The sequence below is a fragment of the Saprolegnia diclina genome, assembly GCF_000281045.1.
Source record: "Saprolegnia diclina VS20 unplaced genomic scaffold supercont1.17, whole genome shotgun sequence".
Taxonomy (NCBI): Eukaryota; Oomycota; class Saprolegniomycetes; order Saprolegniales; family Saprolegniaceae; genus Saprolegnia; species Saprolegnia diclina.
Window position 1 is genome coordinate 188,316 of NW_008246084.1, and position 19,100 is coordinate 207,415.

General features: G+C 59.0%; 9 protein-coding genes across 10 annotated transcripts in view; 3 read left to right on the plus strand and 6 right to left on the minus strand.

Annotated features, from left to right (window-relative positions):
• The window catches only part of SDRG_06261 (hypothetical protein), a gene marked incomplete at both ends in the record, with an annotated part of 2,798 nt that extends 590 nt beyond the window's left edge, over positions 1 to 2,208 (minus strand). The window contains 11 exons of the mRNA XM_008612029.1: positions 84 to 313; positions 365 to 526; positions 573 to 636; positions 686 to 792; positions 839 to 935; positions 981 to 1,130; positions 1,179 to 1,387; positions 1,434 to 1,503; positions 1,551 to 1,681; positions 1,737 to 1,823; positions 1,869 to 2,208. Of these exons, the coding sequence (XP_008610251.1) occupies positions 84 to 313; positions 365 to 526; positions 573 to 636; positions 686 to 792; positions 839 to 935; positions 981 to 1,130; positions 1,179 to 1,387; positions 1,434 to 1,503; positions 1,551 to 1,681; positions 1,737 to 1,823; positions 1,869 to 2,208 (1,647 nt within the window). The remainder of the gene's footprint in view (positions 1 to 83; positions 314 to 364; positions 527 to 572; positions 637 to 685; positions 793 to 838; positions 936 to 980; positions 1,131 to 1,178; positions 1,388 to 1,433; positions 1,504 to 1,550; positions 1,682 to 1,736; positions 1,824 to 1,868) is intronic.
• A 1,032-nt stretch (positions 2,209 to 3,240) lies between these two features.
• SDRG_06262 (hypothetical protein) lies at positions 3,241 to 5,351 on the minus strand (the record flags this gene model as incomplete). The annotated part of the gene is made up of 8 exons (XM_008612030.1): positions 3,241 to 3,596; positions 3,651 to 3,818; positions 3,868 to 4,059; positions 4,110 to 4,356; positions 4,401 to 4,679; positions 4,725 to 4,855; positions 4,905 to 4,991; positions 5,036 to 5,351. 8 exons carry the CDS (start codon positions 5,349 to 5,351, stop codon positions 3,241 to 3,243), a joined length of 1,776 nt encoding a protein of 591 aa, XP_008610252.1.
• Positions 5,352 to 5,547: 196 nt separating this feature from the next.
• On the minus strand, positions 5,548 to 7,769 carry SDRG_06263 (hypothetical protein). Its single transcript, XM_008612031.1, has 3 exons — positions 7,068 to 7,769; positions 6,678 to 7,025; positions 5,548 to 6,625 (listed from the first exon to the last, which is right to left on the minus strand). Exons 1-3 carry the CDS (start codon positions 7,685 to 7,687, stop codon positions 5,614 to 5,616), a joined length of 1,980 nt encoding a protein of 659 aa, XP_008610253.1. The 5' UTR covers positions 7,688 to 7,769; the 3' UTR covers positions 5,548 to 5,613.
• A 624-nt stretch (positions 7,770 to 8,393) lies between these two features.
• Positions 8,394 to 10,027, plus strand: SDRG_06264 (hypothetical protein; the record flags this gene model as incomplete). Its single annotated transcript, XM_008612032.1, has 5 exons — positions 8,394 to 8,594; positions 8,641 to 9,707; positions 9,756 to 9,801; positions 9,851 to 9,925; positions 9,977 to 10,027. The coding sequence occupies 5 exons, from the start codon at positions 8,394 to 8,396 to the stop codon at positions 10,025 to 10,027; spliced, it is 1,440 nt and encodes a 479-aa protein (XP_008610254.1).
• Positions 10,028 to 10,031: 4 nt separating this feature from the next.
• On the minus strand, positions 10,032 to 11,184 carry SDRG_06265 (hypothetical protein). Its single transcript, XM_008612033.1, has 2 exons — positions 10,583 to 11,184; positions 10,032 to 10,527 (listed from the first exon to the last, which is right to left on the minus strand). The coding sequence occupies exons 1-2, from the start codon at positions 11,175 to 11,177 to the stop codon at positions 10,085 to 10,087; spliced, it is 1,038 nt and encodes a 345-aa protein (XP_008610255.1). The 5' UTR covers positions 11,178 to 11,184; the 3' UTR covers positions 10,032 to 10,084.
• Positions 11,185 to 11,800: 616 nt separating this feature from the next.
• On the minus strand, positions 11,801 to 12,662 carry SDRG_06266 (hypothetical protein; the record flags this gene model as incomplete). Its single annotated transcript, XM_008612034.1, has 2 exons — positions 11,801 to 11,804; positions 11,866 to 12,662. The coding sequence occupies 2 exons, from the start codon at positions 12,660 to 12,662 to the stop codon at positions 11,801 to 11,803; spliced, it is 801 nt and encodes a 266-aa protein (XP_008610256.1).
• Positions 12,663 to 13,862: 1,200 nt separating this feature from the next.
• Positions 13,863 to 14,635, plus strand: SDRG_06267 (hypothetical protein). The gene is made up of 3 exons (XM_008612035.1): positions 13,863 to 14,135; positions 14,191 to 14,214; positions 14,262 to 14,635. The coding sequence occupies exons 1-3, from the start codon at positions 13,890 to 13,892 to the stop codon at positions 14,577 to 14,579; spliced, it is 588 nt and encodes a 195-aa protein (XP_008610257.1). The 5' UTR covers positions 13,863 to 13,889; the 3' UTR covers positions 14,580 to 14,635.
• A 67-nt stretch (positions 14,636 to 14,702) lies between these two features.
• SDRG_06268 (hypothetical protein) lies at positions 14,703 to 17,476 on the plus strand (the record flags this gene model as incomplete). Its single annotated transcript, XM_008612036.1, has 1 exon — positions 14,703 to 17,476. One exon carries the CDS (start codon positions 14,703 to 14,705, stop codon positions 17,451 to 17,453), a length of 2,751 nt encoding a protein of 916 aa, XP_008610258.1. The 3' UTR covers positions 17,454 to 17,476.
• SDRG_06269 lies at positions 17,441 to 19,047 on the minus strand (the record flags this gene model as incomplete). 2 transcript variants are annotated; one of them, XM_008612037.1, is made up of 8 exons in its annotated part: positions 18,944 to 19,047; positions 18,723 to 18,899; positions 18,555 to 18,671; positions 18,244 to 18,516; positions 17,931 to 18,197; positions 17,709 to 17,884; positions 17,611 to 17,659; positions 17,441 to 17,559 (listed from the first exon to the last, which is right to left on the minus strand). In XM_008612037.1, exons 1-8 carry the CDS (start codon positions 19,034 to 19,036, stop codon positions 17,470 to 17,472), a joined length of 1,242 nt encoding a protein of 413 aa, XP_008610259.1. In that variant the 5' UTR covers positions 19,037 to 19,047. The 2 variants fall into 2 exon arrangements, with proteins under 2 accessions (XP_008610259.1, XP_008610260.1); XM_008612038.1 differs by having other exon boundaries at positions 17,470 to 17,559; positions 18,244 to 18,507; positions 18,944 to 19,036.
• Between the last annotated feature and the right edge of the window lie 53 nt (positions 19,048 to 19,100).

Consider the following 19,100-nt stretch of genomic DNA (forward strand, 5'->3'; position numbering starts at 1 on the left):
AGGTCGGTCGCAAACCCGCGGAAGGGCGCTGGGCTCGGCAGCGCCATCTCGAGGTCGTCGGTGGCGTGGTACGACTTGTGCACGCGGGGTTTCTTGATTTCGACGCGGCGCAGCTGGAGGACGCTGGCGTCGCTCGCGATTTGCATCGGGTACAAGGTGGCTTGGAAGTCCAAGTGCGAGATGCGCAGACAGCGCACGTAGACGTCGGAAGGTACTTCGACTGTGATGTCCGACTCGTACGAGCCATCGGGCACCAGAAGCGCGTTGGCGCCGTGCACCGACCAGAGACCGGCGGTCGTGACCTCGCCATCGTCTACACCACCAGAGACATGAGCCAATGTATCTTTGGGGAGGCGGCGAGTACGGGCGGTGACGCGCACGTGGCCGTGGAGCACGATGAGCGCGTGGTTGGTGACCTTGTGCTCGACAAAGAGGTCGGCGTGGGGCGCGTCCGACGTGTGAAACTCGAGCACGGGGCACTTGGTCAGAATGAGCGCCGCCAAATGCGACTCGCTCAGCGGCGTGTCTGCGTGTTTACTTGAGCAAAGGCTTGGATCAGAGGAGGTACGTACTGTTGTTGTCGACGGTCGAGAAGACGGGGTCGTTGGCCACGAGGTGCTTGGCCAGGGCTTCCGCCTACGGGAGCACCGTGAGACAAGTTGTCCTCGGATAAAGCAAAATGCACCTCGGGGCGCGCGAGGTACTTGACTTCTTGCTTGCCCTCCAAGAGGTGCGACATGCCCGGGTCGTAGCTGCGGTGCGAGAGACGGTTCTTGCGGTGCGTCTCCGGGTCTATCGCCATCTTCTTTATGAGTCTGCGACGGTCACGGTGTCATACCAATCTCATCACTCTCGTCATAGATCTTATCTTGGAGGATCTCTTCGACAATGTCTTCCAGCGTCACGACGCCCTTGGTCTCGTAATACGGATCGCCCTAGCATCGATAGGACAATTTGTCCAATGACGTCATATGACGTACCGGACCGTCGTTGTTGACGTCATGGACGAGCGCCAAGTGCGTCCGGCCGGCCTTGAACGCCTGCATGACTTCACCGAGCGTCGAGTCGGGCCACACGCGGTGCACACCGCGGCCAAAGACGTGGACAAAGTTGAGCAGCGTTGTTTTTTCCTAGGAAGCACACTTTGTCATTGCTTGCGAAGACAGAGGACAGAGTACATCCGGGTCGGCGAAGATAAGGTCTTTGACAAAGATGAGCCCGACGACGTCGTTTCGGTCCTTCCCGTAGACTGGAATGCGGCTGTAGCCTGTGTGGTAGATCATCTTGATCGTCTCCAAGTCGAGGACTGTGGTCACGGGCAGCATGTAGACGCGGTCGATTGGCGTCATGACGGACGCGACGGCCTTGCGCTTGAAATACATGGCACCTAGTTGACGACATTAGTTATCATAAGCATAGACAAGTTGTTGCACCCTTCATGATGTCGGTCTCGTCCGCATCGAGCATCTTCTGCTTGACGTGGATCTCGAGCATCTTGGACATCTGCAACGCATGTGCGGTCCACTCGATACATTGAAAGAACGACGAACCTCGGTGCGCGAGTAGACAGCGCCAATCTCATGGCCAATGCAGTAGTCGAGGATCGATGCAACGGGCCGCGCCGCGATGTAGAAGATGACCATGAAGAACTTGACGATCGGCACCGACTTGCCGCCAATGGCTACCGAATAAGATCGTATCCATGAGCCCCACAATCGGCAGTGGCAGAAGCGTACACAGCGGGTGGCGCGAGCAGAGGGCTTGTGGAATGAGTTCGCCAAAGATGACGAGGATCACCGTCGTCAAGAGAAACCCGATGACTCCTATCCGTATACGTCAGAACTTATTAGCAGCCAGAAAGGACGGACCGTTGGTCATGTCGGCCATCGCGATGGCCATTATCGAGTTGATGCCGACGTTGCCGTACAGCATCGTCGTCAGAAGGAGGTGGCCGTCCTTGCGGATCGGCGCGATCTTGCGCGCGTACGCTGCGTTCTTCTTCTCTTCGGGTGTCGCGTCCGGGTCGTCGCCGGCGTCAATGACAATCTGCAGCCCGTTGGTGTCGAGCGACATGTAGCCGAGCGTGAGGCCGGCAAAGAGCGCGGCGAGGCACGTGAGGAGCACGATAGACCCGATGCGCAGCGTCCATTCGAGGTCGCTCCAGCTACTGGTACTATCGGCGCTGCCACATTTCGAAGCGGTGTCCATCGACGGGGCAAATGCAAAATGGCGGAAGAGCAAGATCAGATGCTGGAAGAACAGGTGCCAAAGTATGGAAGAGGTTCGTAAACCGAGGGAGTCTCGAAAATGCAATGAAAAGGTCGCAAGTGCAATGACGTCGTCATCATCTTATTCGCTCGTGCCGGCAGAAGGCCAGGGTGCGTCGCCCGCGCGCAATGGTTGCATGCTTGCAGCCGGCGCTCGAACGGACGCGGTGGCATCGACATCGAAGGCCGTGTGCAGGAAACTTGACATGAGGTTTCCTTGAAGCACCCGCTTTTGTCGGAGGTTTTTCGAAATACCCCCGGTTGTGTCATTTGTCGGTCGCGGAGTGTGCGCCAGAGCAATCACGGTGCACAGTAGTACATAGATGGGCTGCAGGAAACCAACGAGCCCCACTGAACAAGCCCATTCAACGAGGCTTGAGCCGCCAGGTCCATGCGACGACCGCCGCGTCGCACGAAGGAGGGACACGGTCGTACGATTTTTGCGACATCGCATCTGAGTACGACGAGTACTTACAGGTCCATCACCTACGGGCACGGTGCGAGCTGTTGCCACGCGGGACTTTCGGAGCAAATCGCGAGTTCTGGTCAGCACAGGCGGCAGTGGTTGATGCTACTACGGTACTGCAATTGAAGAGGATCGGTGTACGAACGCAGCTTGTTCTGCCACAGCAAAGAAAAATGCGCTCGAGATACCCGAAGCACTATGCGAGGCGAGTGGAGCTCTTGTGCCCATGTTTAAGGAGTCTGGAAGCACGTGCACTGACTGCTCCTACAATTGTACGGTTGTGATGAAGCGTCATGTACCCAGGATCCATGACGCACCAAGTCCGAGGTTGCCGCTCCCTCGAATCTTCTGGTCGCGTGAATCTCCAACTTCAAGTTACACCGGCTCTACGCCCTGCGCTTGCCACGTCATTTCGCCCGCCACCCACGCCATGTATTCTTTCCCAACCCGTTTCAAACAAAAGTGGTGTCTATGTTGTGGAGTCTAAGTGTATTCAAAGAAGCGTCCTCACTCGAACGCGATTTGCATCTCGTCCATGCTGTCGGCCTGAAGAAGACTCACTTTGACTTCGTCGCTAGGAATGGGCGCTGGGGCAGTCACCGGATGGATTTGAGCCGTGTGCTTGGGCGACGCAAAGCGCTTCGACCGCACGCGGGGGGTCGACGTGGCCTTGACAAGACGCGGGTGCAAGCTCACATTCGGGTGCAGCATGTGCTGAAAGTCGACGTGGGTGATCTGCAAGCAGAGAATCTTCCCACACCGACTAGGCACGACCGCGGTAAAGTCCGGGACGTGTGTGTTGGCCGGCACGACAAGGCTCTCGGCACCGAGGACCGACCAGACGTCCATTTCAATCGCCAGCCCTACACTTGCCTGTCAGTTTATTACCCAAGAGCAGAAAAGGCACTGGCGCGCACCGTGGCGTCCGGTTGTGACCTTGACGCAACCCTCCATCACAACAACGCAGTGATTTGCGACCTGCGACGGCGAGTACATGCGGACACCGAGGGCCGTCTCGCGGCCATATTCGACGAGGCGGCACTTCATCAAGAGACTGCTCACATCGTCCATGGTCAGTGCGTCGCCTACCACACTTGAATCTGGCGCCGTCCACAACGCAGATTTCAGATTCACCGCCAGATTTCCGCAGCTGAAAGACTGGTTGGTTGGCCACGAGGTGGGTTGCCAAGTCCTTGGCTTCCTCCACCGTCAAGTACATGTCATCGTCGTCGTCGTCATCGAGAACGTCGTCGGATGAGCCGACGCGCAGTCGACGGATCGCGGAAGGATCGACGTCGCGGCACGCCATGGTCTTGTTGCGCCCGTCTACAAATATGGAAAAAATTGTCTTTTTGTCTGTTGACAGCCTTTGATACCGCTGACATCGCCTTCGCTGCGAAACGTATCTTGCAAAATCTCCTCAATCACGTCTTCCAGCGAGACGACGCCGACAGCTTCCAGGAACGGGTCGCCGTCGCCCGCATTGTTGACATCTTGCACCAAGGCGAGGCGCGAATGGCCCATCTTGAAGGCCTTGAGAAGGTCCCCGAGGTTCGTATCGGGCCAGACGCGGTGAATACCACGGCCGAAAATATGAACAAAGTGCAGCGCCGAAATCGGCTCCTAGTATTCGTGTACACATATGTCATTGGATAGAGAAAGCATACATTCGGGTCGACAAACACGAGGTCCTTGATGAACAGCAGCCCAAGCACGTCGTTGCGCGAGCGGCCGTAGACTGGCACGCGGCTAAACCCCTTGGCGTAAATGTCCCGCAGCGTACTTCGGTCGAGGAGCGCTGTCGATGGCAGCATGTACACATCATTAATGCGCGTCAAGATCGCGCTCACGGGTTGGCTCTTGTAGTGCAGCGCGCCGTACATGATCCAGCTTTCATCGTCGTCAATCAAGTCGCGCTTGACGTGAATGTCGAGCATCTTCCAGAGCTACACGGTCGACGCTCGTCAAGAGCGATGACGGAACGGACCCACCTCTCGCTTGGTGAAGAGCGTGCCGACTTCTTGACCGAGAAGCGCGTCCAAGACGGCGCTCACGGGCTTGGCCAGAACGTAGAAGAGCGCAATGATCAGTTTAACGAACGGCACCGACTTGGCACCGATGGCTACGAAAGGACCCGTCATTTTCACTTGGAATTAGAATCGCAAGTGTACCGAGCGCGTGGCGGGAGCACGCAGCTTGCGGAATGACTTCGCCAACGAGGACGATGAGCGCTGTCGACACAAGAAAGCCAAGAAGACCTACCCCACCCGCCTGATTACAAAAGAAACGTGAGCGTAAGTACCGCTCGTGAGGTCGGCGAGAAGGATCGAGAGCAGCGAGTTGACGGCCACGTTGCCAAGCAGAAGGGTCGTGAGAAGAAGGTTGCCGTTCTTTCGGATCGGTGCAATCTTGCGCGCGGCGGCGGCATGGCGCTTCTCTGTTGGCGTCGCACCCTCGTCTTCGCCCGCGCCAATGACGACTTCGAGCCCAATCTTGTCGAGCGACATGAGCCCGAGCGTGAGGCCCGAAAAGACCGCCGAGAGCGCCACGAGTGCCGTGATCCCGAAGCCCCGAACGACCCAGTCGCTCATCGAGAGCGACGCCTCGGTCGTGCTCATGGCGATAAGCTTTTTATGGACCCTTGATCACGCTCACGCAGGCGACAGAAATAGCGCCACCCAAAATAATATCGGAAAATACGTGGCACGCTCGGAGCGCACAAAAATACGTGGCACTCTCAGAGCGCATAACAGCCTCTGGGCAATCCAAGACCTGCCTGGGTACTTGCCGCCACGGAACGACATATCAACGACATCGAAGGAAAGTACTTGTATTCAACCCGCTGCGATTGCAGGTCTGTAGTAGGATGGTAGGATGAACTTAGTTCATAAAGGGATAGTCGACCGACGCGTAGGTAAACTGCTGGAGGCCGATGTACGGGCTGTTGGCGGCGTGGCATGACCACAGATGCGGGTTGGTACCAGACGCGCTACCCATGTCTAGGCAAAAGCCAGAGAATTTGACGTGGCGCAGTTGCTGCGTCGCGCTGTCGTACGTCCACTTCTGATTGGTGTTGCTCTGGCTGCACGAATAGAGGTGAACCGCCCCGCCGTTCCAGCCCTGGTACGCATCGAGGCAGAGACCGGTCGTGCTCAGCGCGACCGTCTGGTGCACGTTATCGACGATCCAGTGCTGGTTGGTGCTATCAGCAAACGCGACGGTGCCAGCATCGGCGTTGCCCGCGAGCACGCGCTGCTTGTTGGCGATCGTGACGCGCTCGGTCGGGAGACCAATCCACTGGTTGGCGTTGAGGTTGTTGAGCGCGTGGCACTGCCAGACCTGCACTCCGTGCGACGCGTCATTCGGGTCGACGTCGACGCACAGATTCGGGTGCGTTGCATGCACGAGTCGGTGGTTTTGGGCGTCGATCTTCCATTTCTGATTGCCATTCGACGCGTCGCAGCTCCACGTATGAAGCGCATAGCCCGCCGCTTTGGACACATCAGGGTAGGCGTCGAGGCAGGCGTTGCCGCTGAGCGACTTGAGGAGATACGTCGTCGCGTCATACTCGAAGCGCTCGTTGAGGTTGTGCCGGGGCGTGTTGGCGTACAGCATGCCGTTCCACTCGGAAATCGCGAGGCCGCGGGACGTGTAGAGCTGCAGCGTCGGGCGACCGTCGTTGCGAACGTTCGAGTAGATCGACGTCGGGTACGTAATGGTGTTTTGCGCGCTGTCCATGTTGCCAGCGCCGAGGTTCGAGACGACCGCCGAGACGAGCGACCGCGCGGAGCCCGCGTCCGCGTCACCGGATGCGTCCCAGAACATGGCGCCGGCGAGCTTGTACTTTTGAACGTACTGCATTTTGGCAGCAATCGTAGCCGGGCCGTCGTACCTACATTTCGATGTCAGACAACTTGTCCATCCTTGGCGAGATGGATGCTTACGTGATCAACATCTTGGTCGACGGGTTGTACGAGTACGTAGCCATCGTCGTCGTGTCGACTTGCTCGGTCGTGCCGGCCAGCGGAAGACTCTTATAGCGCCACGAGCCAGCGGCGCCGTTGTCACCGACGGTCGGCGTCGCAAACGACTGGTAGAGTCCGGGCGTGTTCTCAAACGACGTGCCGTAGAGCGGAAGACCCATGACGAGCTTGGTGCCAGGACAACCTTTCTGGAGATAGTACTGAACCGCAGCATCTACCGAGAGCTTCATGTCGCCCGGCGCCTTGGCGTCCGTATACAAGTTGGCCGAGTACCCGGACACGCGGCTCCACGACCCGGAAAAGTCATACCTACAGTCGATTTTAGTGCACACATCGCATCGAGTGTAGTACGTCATGAGGTTGATGGCGTCGACGATGGTGCAGAGCGTTGCGAGGTGCGGCCCCAAATCATTGTCAAAGCCGGGCGCCGCAAACGTAAGCTCGGCGCGGAAGGACAGCTGGTTGAGCGCCGCCTTGAGTTCGCGCATGAGCGTGGTAAAGTTGGCCGTGTCGGTGGCGCCCGTCGGGTACTCCCAGTCCAAGTCGACGCCGTCGAGGCCGAGGTTGACGAGCACATCGAGAACGTTGGCGATAAAGGTGGCGCGGAGCGAGGGCGACGCGGCAATGCCGGGGAAGGCGTCGCCGTTGCCCCAGCCGCCGATCGAGAGCGACACTTTGGTCTGGCGGTTCGCCCGCTTGAAGGCGATGAGCTGGCCAAAGTTGCCTTGAAGCGACGTCGGATCACCGACGGCCGAGCCAAACGCCGCCGACGCGTTGGTGAAGCGGAGGCTGCCGTCGGCTTCGGGCAGCGCGAACGCGTAGTTGATGTGCGTGAGCCGGCTGCCGTCGAGCGCGTTGACGTTGTAGTTGAACATCTCGGGCGCCCACTCGGTAAAGTACGCGACGTTGCGGTACGACGCGGCGGCGGCGGGCGCCAGGAGTAGCGACGCGACGGCGGCGGCGATGTGCATGCAGGGCAACGGAAAAGGCAATCTGGCTAAGGAGCTTCACAACCGCACCACCTGGTCCGTGTGTTACACCGATCATTTGGCGCTTCGTTTGGCCACCAGGTACCGGTAATGCTGCGCCTCGAAATTGTTGATCGATATTGGCGCAATAACGTTGCCCTGTATTCGTCACCGCAAGTAGAAGCTCGGTATCGCGCGGTTGGAGCTGGGCTGGGAAAGCGACACCTCGTTGCCTTGGTACGACGCTCGGTGGGTGCTAGTGTCATGTGGAGAGAGCAGCCAGCTGGTGCCTGTGGTAGGCTGGCAACGATCCGGTTCATTTGGATCCGGCTGATGATAGAGAGGCCAAGGGCGAGACTCATCAGAAGAGAGTGAGTGGTCAGTGATGCCTCCACTTCCACTAACGTTACGTAAGCTTTCGACCGGACGTTGCGACTTGCTGCATGGATGTACCAGTGCTGCGCGGTTTGTGAGGATCCTCGCTGGATTAGATCCGTGGTATCATGCGTGTGTATCACTCGTCGTCACTGCTCGAGGTCGCGAGGTCTCAACCCTGAGATCGCAAACTCAACGAGCAAATAGCGGAGCCAGTGCAAGAATGATGCGACCGACCGGAAAGCTTCGGAGCACTTGCTTGGAAGTCCTGGACAGGCGCCACAAAAAGATCGCAAAGGGACCAATCACATTGTCGCATTTGGGAACCGTTGCGATGCAGCACCGACCATGCCAGAGGCACAGCCATGCCAGCGGTGGTCGCCGCCGGAGCGAGACGGTACGTGATGCAACGCGTGTGCTCTGCGGCAGCGGCCAGCGCGGCTGCGGCGACGGCAAGGCCACCGTCGCCACCTTCAACACGCCCATCGCTCTCGGTTGCTTGATTGATGGCACCCTCGTCGTCTCCGACTGCCAAGTACTACGCTACGCTCTGTCACCACCTTATTCTCTCGTATTCGTAGAGCAACACGCTGCGGTTCGCGGCGCATGACGACAAGGGCGGGTTCCGCGTCCACGCCCTGCGCAACTCGTCCTTCCTGGCGCCGCGCGGCCTGGGACTCGACGCCACGCTCTTGTACGTCTGCGATACCGGCCACCACATGATCAAGGTTGGTCTCCTTCCCGACGCATTCCTGGAGGACATGGACTTTGGCGTCTTTGCGGGTTCGGGGCGGAAAGGGCTTGTCGATGGTCTCGCGGCGAGTAGCGCATTCCACCACCCGTCGAGTCTTGTCGTGCTGGCGGACCATAGCGTTCTTGTCGCTGACACGGGCAACCATTGCATTCGGTCGATCCACCGGACGCACGGGCAGTGGTGTGTGCGTACGATCGCGGGCGGCGCGCGCGCGCTTGGTCCCAACCCAGTGGTGGGGCGGCGGTCGTCGGCGTCGTCCAACACCCCACTGCCCGGCTACGCGGATGGCGTTGGGCCCACGGCCCTCTTTCGCGGCCCCAGTGGTCTCGCGCTCGGGCCTCTCGGTGAAGTCTTTGTTGCCGATACGTTCAACCACTGCGTCCGCGTCTTGACGTGGTCTGAAGACGCTGGCGCGTGGATTGTCGAGACACTGGCGGGGCAGCCCAAGAGCGGCCATATCAACGGCGCGTGCGACAGCGCCCTCTTCAACCAACCCGTGGGTCTCTGCGTCGCGCCGGACGAGTCGATCTTTGTCGCCGACAAGGGCAACAACTGCCTGCGTCAACTCGGCGGCGTCGTTCGAAGCCACGACCGGTGCTACTACAGCTGGGTGCGCACCGTGACGATCGAGAGCTTTGCGCCGAGCCAAGTGTTTTCCAAAGGCGTCGAGCCGCCCTTTCTCTTGCCCAAAGGCGTGTGCACGCTCCAAGGACGGTATGCGAAACCAGATCAAGTGCTTCTTGGCGTGTGCGATTCGGGCAACCATTTGGTTCGTCTCGTGTCCGTGCCCAGCATCGCGCGTCCCGACGTTGCAAGCAGCGTCGATGCCGACGGTCGAGAGGAGGATCTGGACGATGACAACAACAACAACAACAGCATGGACGAGGAAGACACGTACGTGACGAGTGGTCCAAGCTCTACGAGATGCTGATGCTTTTTCAGCGAGGAGCCGACAGCTGAAACCGTACCCAAGCACGAGTTGGACGCGGTAGCTTTTGAACGACGGCGTGGACACATCGTTTTCATGGCTGCGATAGTTGCAGCGAGAAATCGAGCAGCTTCGCGCTGACAATGCCACGTATCGTCAACTGCTCGAAGTCGCCGTCGCCAAGGTATTCCTACTAACCTTGCGTCCAACGGCTGAGATTTTTGGCATTCGATAGATGCACGAGTTGAGCTCATTGCTCGAAGCCCGCTCGGATAGCACCAACTAAGTTTAACCGATAACTAGTTTGTTTTCAGAGTATTAGATTATTTATTGTCGCACAGTCTTACGCCTGCGCGACCAAGAACGCTGCCTTGGCCTTCTCGAGGATCGCAATGCCGGCTGCCGACTCTTCGGGGTGCACGAGCCGCGCCGCACCGTGCTGGATCGTGTCGGCGAGGCCAATGTAGTAGGCGCTGTAGTTGCCCGGCTCGCTCACGACGCGCTCGTCCGGCTGGCCGGGACGCTTAAGGACGCCGTAGTGCGCCTCTGGTTCGTGGCCCCAGCTGTCGCCGTCGGTCAAGGGCGTCCGCCCCGCACGCAGCGCGGTCTCTTGCCCGTCCTCGCCATACTTGATGAACGAGCCATTCGCGCCGCGGATCGTATACTTGGGCGTCGGGTTCTCGACGAGCATACCCGCCGTGAGCACGACGAGCAAGCCCGGGTATTGACACTCGAGGCGGAAGTAGTCGTCGTTGCTGCAGCCTTCGCGCTGGCTCTGGACGTCAGCTAACCATATATTCAAGACATGAGCTCCATGGTCGACACTTAGCGAGATGCGTACACGAAATACTCGTCGGTGGGCCAAAGAGCGTCAGCATTTGGTCGACGAGATGCGCACCGAGGTCGTAGAGAAGGCCGCCGCCACCGACGTCCGCGCTCTCCTTCCAGTTACCCTTGAGCGACGGGCGGAAGCGGTCAAAGTGGGCCTCAAAGTGCGAGAGGTCCCCGAGCGTCTTGCTCTCGAGCAGCTTGCGCACCGTGAGAAAGTCCGAGTCCCACCGGCGGTTCTGGAAGACGGTCAGGACAACGCTGTTGGCGCGGGCCGTCTCGATGAGGACGCTCGCTTCGGCCGATGTGACGCACATGGGCTTGTCGACAACCACGTGCTTCTTAGCCTCGAGCGCAATCTTGGCCTGTTCAAAGTGCAAGTTTGTCGGCGTCGCAATCACGACCACGTCGATCGGCGCCGCGACGAGGTCGGCCATCGAGCGCACGATGGTCGCCGACGGCAGCGCGTCGCGGCTGAGCGATTTGGAGCGTTCCATGACGTGCGTGATCTCAAAGCGGCCGCTCGAGAGCAGCAGCGGCATGTGGAAGAACTGGGCGGCGGTGCCAAAACCCACAAGGCCGGCGCGAAGCTTGGTCGACGAGGTCATCTTGAAGCAAATCTGAAAATGAACTTGGTTGCGGACCGGCCAAAAGCCGGAATTTTCCCGGTGGCACAAGCCATGTGTGCGACACAGCACCGATCTTTACCGTGGCGCGTACCAGAGCTCGGAAGGTGGACGCCGACCGGCGCCAAGCAGCGACGATCGTGTACCTTGGAAAGAGAGAGATGCTCGCACACTTTATAAATCTGGAGTACAGAGAGCTAGTACCAGAGTATCAGTAGTATCGCTTGACGGCAGCACCCACTGCCGACATAAGGGCCAGATGGTGACCATCATTCAAGGTAGAAATCCAGCGTTTAGTAGTCGATGCTGCTTCAACGTAGTGGTGCCAAAGGGGCAATGATTTCGACTGCAATGACGTGCTTGGTCCGAGCTTCTGCTTGGAGCGGGCAAGTTCTGTCGTGCACGGTCGGCAGCCACCCGACGCGTGGCGGCGCCGCAGTCCAGCAAGAACGACAGCCCAGGACCACAGTAATGTACCTGCGCAAACAGTGCCAACGACTGGATTTACCCAACTTTCAACAATGTACTCTCAAACCTCAAATTAATCGCGTGTAATCGCTTGCTTGGATTTGAATGGAAACTGTACTAATTATGTTACGTGTACTCTACCTATAGAAGGCCTAACTCATGAGCTCTCGCCAGCAACCCGCGCAGCAAGGTCTCTTCGTACTCGAGCGCCACGTCCCGTCGCCCCGGAGGACAAGGTGCGAGGACCAAGTATGGCTCGTGAACCATCGGCTGCCCCGTCTCGATCGCTGTGATGGCGCGGACCAGCGTATCGATCGCTGCAACGCGCTCGTCTGGTGTCCAGAGCAGCGGCGGCGCGTGCAGGAAGTTGCCTGTCCGAGGAATGCGGTGCAGACTAGGAGCTTGCTGAAGAATCGCTTGCTGCATGAGCGCCATTGGCGACTTGCTTTCGGAGCTCTGTGCGTCGGTGTCAGCTTGGGCGGCGGCTGAATCAGCCACAAGTGTTGGCGCCAATGTCATCGAGGTGCTTGGAATGCTGTCTGTTGCGTCGTCGAGGGTCTTCGTCGTAGGTTCGGTGGCTTGTTGGAGACGTGCAATGGTGGCGTGTTGCTCGTCAATGGTCCGCTGGGCCACAGCGAGCTTCGTCGTGAGCTCTGTGATCCGGGCTTGTGCAATCTCGAGTGGCGTTGCAGCCTTCGGAACAGGCGCAGTCGAGCGCACTGGCACTGGCGTTGTGGTAGCAGCGGCGGCTGCCTTCTTGCGATGGTCGACCACCGGCTTGGTCGCCTTGGCCACCAGCTTGGTTGCGGGCCGGACCACAGGTGTCTTCTTGGGCTGCGGCTTGGGGCTCGACACCAGCTTGGCCGCTGTGCGTGCTTCCTTGGCCTTGCGGCGCTGCTCGGTGGCGTAGAGAGCGGGGTAGGTCTCGCGGAAGAGCTGTTCTTCGCGCGCGCGGCGCTTGGCCTCCTTGTCTTGGATGTACTGGCTGTTGTAGAGCATGGTGTTTTCGATAATGTCGCGATGCCATTGCGCTTGTCGTAAAAACACTTTGGCAGGTTTTTCCCACTTCCATCTAGCTTTTACCTCGCAGCCTTTACAAGGCGACGTCCGATATCGCTGATGCTCGAGATCTCGGCATCTACGCTCGAATACGCTCTGCAAGCAACCACCAAAGCCAGTCAACTATACATCTTGGAGGCAACACGGATTCCATCTTGGCGATAGCCCGTGCGGCTCCGAAACCAAACACGAAACACGCTAGCTTCAACAATGGCTCATCTAATGTTATCTATTCGCAGAGAACGGTCTCGTGGCGGTGGCTAATGTTTTCCCTTCATCGTTGCGGGAAGGCCTGACGGTTTGGAAAGACCAATCCAGTGCACACTATTGCCGTTGGATACGCAGGAAAAACGTCACAATCACAACCTCGCCACCGCTTTGAAGCGCCTTTACCAAGCCGTCAATCACCTCGCATCCGTTGCAGCTCGATATGATTCGCTGTACTGATGCTTTTTGCAATTTCGAAGCTTGTGGTATGAGGACGCCGTGTTGGTGCTTGCACAGCGGAGTTCGTGCCTGAGATATCGTACTTGGCTATTCATGCCAAAGCAACACAGCACAGCCATCGGATCCACCCCTCACCGCTTGTCAGCGAGCTCAGACGTCATGTGCTGGACCTCATAATCAGGATACGCTGTGACAAGAGGCTGCCACGTCATGCAAATGCTGGCCGTTTCATCCAGCACATCCACAACAATGGCCTCAGAAATTATTTATACCAACTTCGAGGATGTTTTTGCTACATAAACAGCAATGTGTGTTCAATACCTCGCAATTAACGCTTCGAGGCAGAGTAGGCTGCAAAATATGCGCGATGCGCCGACGACATCAACGTTCGAGCGTCTTGGTCGAAGCAACTCACAGTCGTAAGTCGCCCACGCAACCTCATTTCCCTGCTTCAGGTATATGCAAGTTTGCTCAAAATATGACACCCCTTTGTGCAATAGTACTAGTGTACTCATGGTCCAAACGCGCAGCGTTCTGACCCGCTCGGCGCTGCGCTGTTCGGTCTCGGCCTCAGTCTCGGAACATTCTCAAACAGAATTTGAAACAGTGTTTACTTTGAATGGGTCCCCCTACTCTTGTATTTGATTTTTGTATGCAGACATTTCTTGGCCCCACCAGGTATCCGCTCAAGTGCGCTTTCCTACTTCACCACCACTGATCATGATGCTGCTGCGTCTCCGCGTTGCGCCGTCGGCGCTGCGCCTGCCCAAGGCCGCACTCCATGCGCCCACCCGCTTCTTTAGCGCTGCGCCCGAAGAGAAGAAGTTTGAGCTCGTGTACGAAGCGCCGCTCATCAAGCCCGTGACGACCATGAAGGCAGTGTCCATCACGTCCTGCGTGCTCACGAGCGTGGGCATGCCCGCCGGCTGCTACTACGGCAACGTCACGGCGTCGCTCGTTGGCCAGGTACGTTCGTCTTAGCCATATACAGCAGGATCTGATGTCGTCACTGCGCGTCTAGTGGGCCATGTGCGGCACCGTCATGGTACGTCCTTGCCCCGTCCTTGAACCCACAACGATCTGCTACGCTAGTTCTTTGGCATTGGTACGACGTCGCTCTTCCACTTTCTCTTCAAGCCGTACGTACTGCGCATGTGGGTCGACCGCAGCTCCGAGACGGTCGCGGTCGAGACGCTCAACCTCCTCGCGCGCAAGAAGCGGACCGAGTTCCTCCTAAGCGACGTCGCGTCCCCCGACGTGTCGAACCACCCGATGATCAACTTCAAGGCCAAGGACCAGCATTACTTTATCCACCCTGAAGTATTTGCCGACCGCGCGCTCGCCGAACGCCTGTTGGGCAAGAAGATCGAAGACGCACCGGTGGACCCGCCCCAAGCGGCCTCAACCTAGACATCCTATTGCGGCGTTGTGGTGAATACAGAAGCGGCTAGGCCTTTACACGCTCATGCAGAATCCTGTGTTGGCTTTACATTGTGCGCTGGGCCATTCTACAGGTTCTGGCTTGCCCGACGCATGCGCCGACTCGCGACGTGGCTCCTGGCGCCGACGACGATGGCCGCGCCGCTGTTTCGGCTTGACGACGCGGAGCTCGCGGCGCTCGTCCAGCTCTACGACAAGTGCGCGACGCAGCCCTCGTCGGCGGTCATTCAGACGTGGTGCACGGGCGATGGCCGCTGCGGTGCCAACGTCACGACGCATCCGTGCACCGGGCGGCTGCTCGAGGCCAGCAACTTAACGACGCTGGCCGCGCTTCCGCACCGCTTCCCGTGGTTTGGCATCACGTGCGACCCATTCACGGACCCTGTCTCGGTGGTCGGCGTCGCGCTGCCGTACCAAGCGCTGGTGTGCAACACGCTAGATCTGGACTTTTCAGCGTTCGCGCGTCTAAAGCTCGTGAACTTGGAAGGCAACACGATCTCGGGGACAGTCCCGACATGGGTTCCCTTGCTGCCGGACCTGGAAGTCCTCAACCTCAACTTTAACAACCTCTCGGGGGATGTGCCAGCCGCGATTGCCGACGCGCCCAAGCTCCAGGAGCTCAGCCTCGCCGGCAACGCTCTACGTGGCCCACTCCCGCGTGGGCTTGAGATCCCGCCGTTGGAGCTGCTCGACGTCGGCAACAACAAGCTACATGGACCGCTGCCACCAGCATTGCTACACAGCACGACGCTCCGGTACTTGGATCTGAGCGGCAACGCCTTGGACGGACCGATCCCGACAGCGCGCCTGCCCCGCTTGGAGCATTTTGATGTTGCCTTCAACCAACTCAGCGGACCGCTGCCACCCGATCTCAGCGACTGGGGCCGCCACGACAGCAACTCGATCTCGGCGCTGACGTACTTTGACGTGAGCAACAACCGTCTCACAACGCGCTTGCCCTCCGATTTGGGCGACTTGGACCTTCTCGAGCACTTTTCGATCGCCAACAACTCGCACGTTTACGGTCGACTCCCGCGCCTGCCACCGCTGCTCACCGCGGACGCTGTCATGCTCGGCGCCAACCTTAGTTGCCCGCTGCCCGACCTACCGGGCCACGACTGGGGTGACATGGCATGCGTCTGCGGTGACGGCAGTGCCGTCATGGCCGATGGCACTTGCGCGCTCTGTCCATCGGGCACGTACTCGAATGGGCTCGTCCACCAAGCGTGTACTGTCTGTGACGTCGGATCGTTTTCGCCGCCCGGTGCTGACGCTTGCTCGCCCTGTACCTCTGGGACGTTTGCCAATGCAACGGGTGCCGCAGCGTGTACACCGTGCGCACTCGGTTCAGTGTCTGTCACTGGCGCACCGGCGTGTCGCCCGTGCGCACCTGGCACGACATCGACGCTGACGGCCGACGCCTGTGTCCCGTGTCCGCCAGGGACCTTTTCCTCGGACGGCGGCACGTGTGTGCCGTGCCCCGCCGGCGCTGCCGCTCCATCGCCCGGGACGACGCAGTGCACTCTGTGTCCGTCGTCGACGTTTGCGCCTGTCGGTTCCGTGTCGTGCTTACCATGCGCCACCGGTTTTGTCGCCGACGGCGTTGGCAATGCAGAGTGCCTTGCTCAGCCTCCCAGCGGCTGGGGCTGGGTCAACCGCAGCACGACCGCACCGTGCACCGCTGGCACCTTCAACAACGGCTCGTTCGCGACATGTCAAGCCTGCGCATCGGGCACCGCTATAGCCGTCGATCAAGCAAGAACCTGCGAGCTCTGCGGTCTTGGTACATACGCACCTCGTCGCGGCAGCACCACTTGCCTTCTCGCCCCCGTGGGCACTAGCATGGCGTCCACTGGCGCCCGACGCCCGGATCTTTGTGTCCCAGGTACCTTTGCCGACCGCAGCGGCCAAGCTTCCTGCGCGATCTGCCCCACCAACACGACATCGACATTACCGGGTGCGGTGCAGTGCACCATACCATCGGTGGGCCACGTCCTTCAGAACACGTCGTGGCCGCAGCTGCTGCTTACGCTGCCCGTGAACGCGTCCTTTCTCGATGCAAACGCACAGAAGCTTGCGTCGTTCGTCGCCATTGCGTGGACGTTCTTGGAGCTCCAGTGCACGCCAATCATCCTGTCGGTGCTCGAAAACGAATTCGCACCCCGGGGCACACAGTACGCTGGCAACCACAGCGTCAGCGTGCGCGTCGTGCTCACATCGTGCGTGCCGCTCTTGACACTGGACGATGTGCTCGACACGATTGCGCTGCCTGTCGCGTCGGGGCAAGTGGCGTGGATCCTACGACTGCTGTGGCAACCGCACGGCTGGCCCAACGTCCTCCCGTCCATCGACCTCTTGCGCTTTTTTGACTCGATGCAGCCCGCGCCGTGCCTGGCTGGCACGTTCTGGGCCCGTGGCGACTGCCATCGGTGCCCCGCCGGGTCGTTCTCGGCGACACAAGGTGCGCTGAGTTGCACCCCGTGCAGTATCAACACGGTGACGTCGTCGCCGGGGTCCACGGCCTGCGCTGCTTGCTCCAAGCACACGTACGCGGCAGCGCCAGGGTCCGTATTGTGCGACGACTGCCCGCTCTTTGCACTGACGTTGGACCCGCAGTGCCGGGCGTCGCTCGACGCACTTATCTTTTACCCGTGCGTAGGTCTCTGGCTGCTCTACGCAGCGTACGGCAGCTGCCGTCGGCACGTCCTTGGCTTGTCGCCGGCGTCCGAGATGCTCCTGGAGGCCTACCGCACCAAGAACAAGCAGACGGTCAACACGGTTCAGTACCCACTTCCGCGCATCATCTCGCGTCAGAGTTTGCAGAACCACAATGCGAAGCAATGAGTAATCCACTAAACACTTATGGCTTTTGAACAGTCTCGACGTAATCGTAGTCGTCGAGCACATCGGTGCTCCGGACGCGCTTGTCGGACGCCGGAGCTTGGAACGACTAGGGTCATATCTCTGTCGTCAAAGTTATCTTCATGTCTCATAAAAGTACCTCGTCTTGGGATTCGGCCACGGACGCGTCCATGTCGTCCTCAACGTCACTACCCCATTTTGCATGACAAACAACACTCGAGAGACATGTGCTTCTACCTGGCAATGTCTTCTTCGGCGTCAAAGTCTTCTTCAAAGTCACTGCCGTACTGGTCGTCGTCGCTCTTGACGTCGAGCTCGTGCTGGAGCGTGGCTTTGAGCTGCTTTAGCGTCCCTGTCTCGTCTTCAGCTTCCATCGCCTTGAGCGTCGCGTCCAGTGACGACAGACGCGCTTCCTACAGAGCACCATATCACGATTTTTGCCGGCGTCGATGCAACAACTTCGTCCGCAGCGTTCCCTTCGTCGTCATCGTCATCTCTCGCTGTGGCACTTGTCACGGTCGGCCTCGCTACTGACGGTTTCTCGTCATCATCGTCGTCCTTGTCGTCGTCCTTGTCTTCGTCGGCGTCATAGCGGCCTCGGCTTTGGCTTGACGCGACAGGCGGCAGGGACGACATGCGGGATTGCGGCGTGGCTTGTGAGATGAACGTATACTCGTCGTCGGACGTCTCGAGCGTCGCTGGGGACGGTTTAGGTTGCTCGGTTGCCTGCACACGAAACTTCGCGCTACATGTAGTTGGCAGCCATTCGCACCTTGGGCGGGTCGCGGGACGCGCTGCTGTCTTCAAACGATTCGCTCACATCGCCGATAGAGACTTCAACCTCACTCTCGACTTCATCGTCGTCGTCTTCGTTCTTGAGCACTGTGGTCGCAGCCTTGGCGTCGTCGAGGGATCGACCGAGCGGCTCGGCCGAGCGCACTGGCAGCGACTGCTTTTGCATCGCAGAAAAAAAGGACGGTGCTGGCTCGTCGTCGTCGCGCTCGCTCATTGTGGCGCTCGTCGTCTTTGGTGGGTCCTGGTAGAGCTGGGCGAATTGCCGGCAATATGAGTTGTCGACGGTACCTTGACACTGGATGGCGCCCGTGGGGCGAGCGCTGTCAGAAGCAGAGCAATCTTCTCCGAGGCGTCGGGCACACCAATCTCTTTGGCGAGCGTCCGCCTGTCCATCAAGAGCGGGCTCTATGCAATTGAGCGCCAAGTTCACCAAGTAGGAAGAGCACGGGTGACTACCTCGACTTCGGCCGACAAGACCGAGAGCGTCTCGTGGAGGTCCATTTGCCGAAGAAACTCGGCGATCACACACAGCGCGAGATGCGTCTCGGTTGATTTGAGCAGGTGCGCCTTGCTTATGGACGGCGACGGCGACGTGTCGTGCAGCGCCTTGATGACAGCAGCTCGGAGTTGCGCCTGTCAAGTTAGTCGAACACCATCAACTCGAATCGACTAGAAACCTTGATGTGGCTTAGGACACCTTGCGCTTCCAGCGTCTTGGTGACCATGAGCTTCATCTCCAGCTCGGCGGCCGACAGCGTCGTCGTCGTCATGGGTGTTATCAATGAAACGGCTTTTGATTGGCATCATTTTGGCCAATCCAGACACGTCACTTGA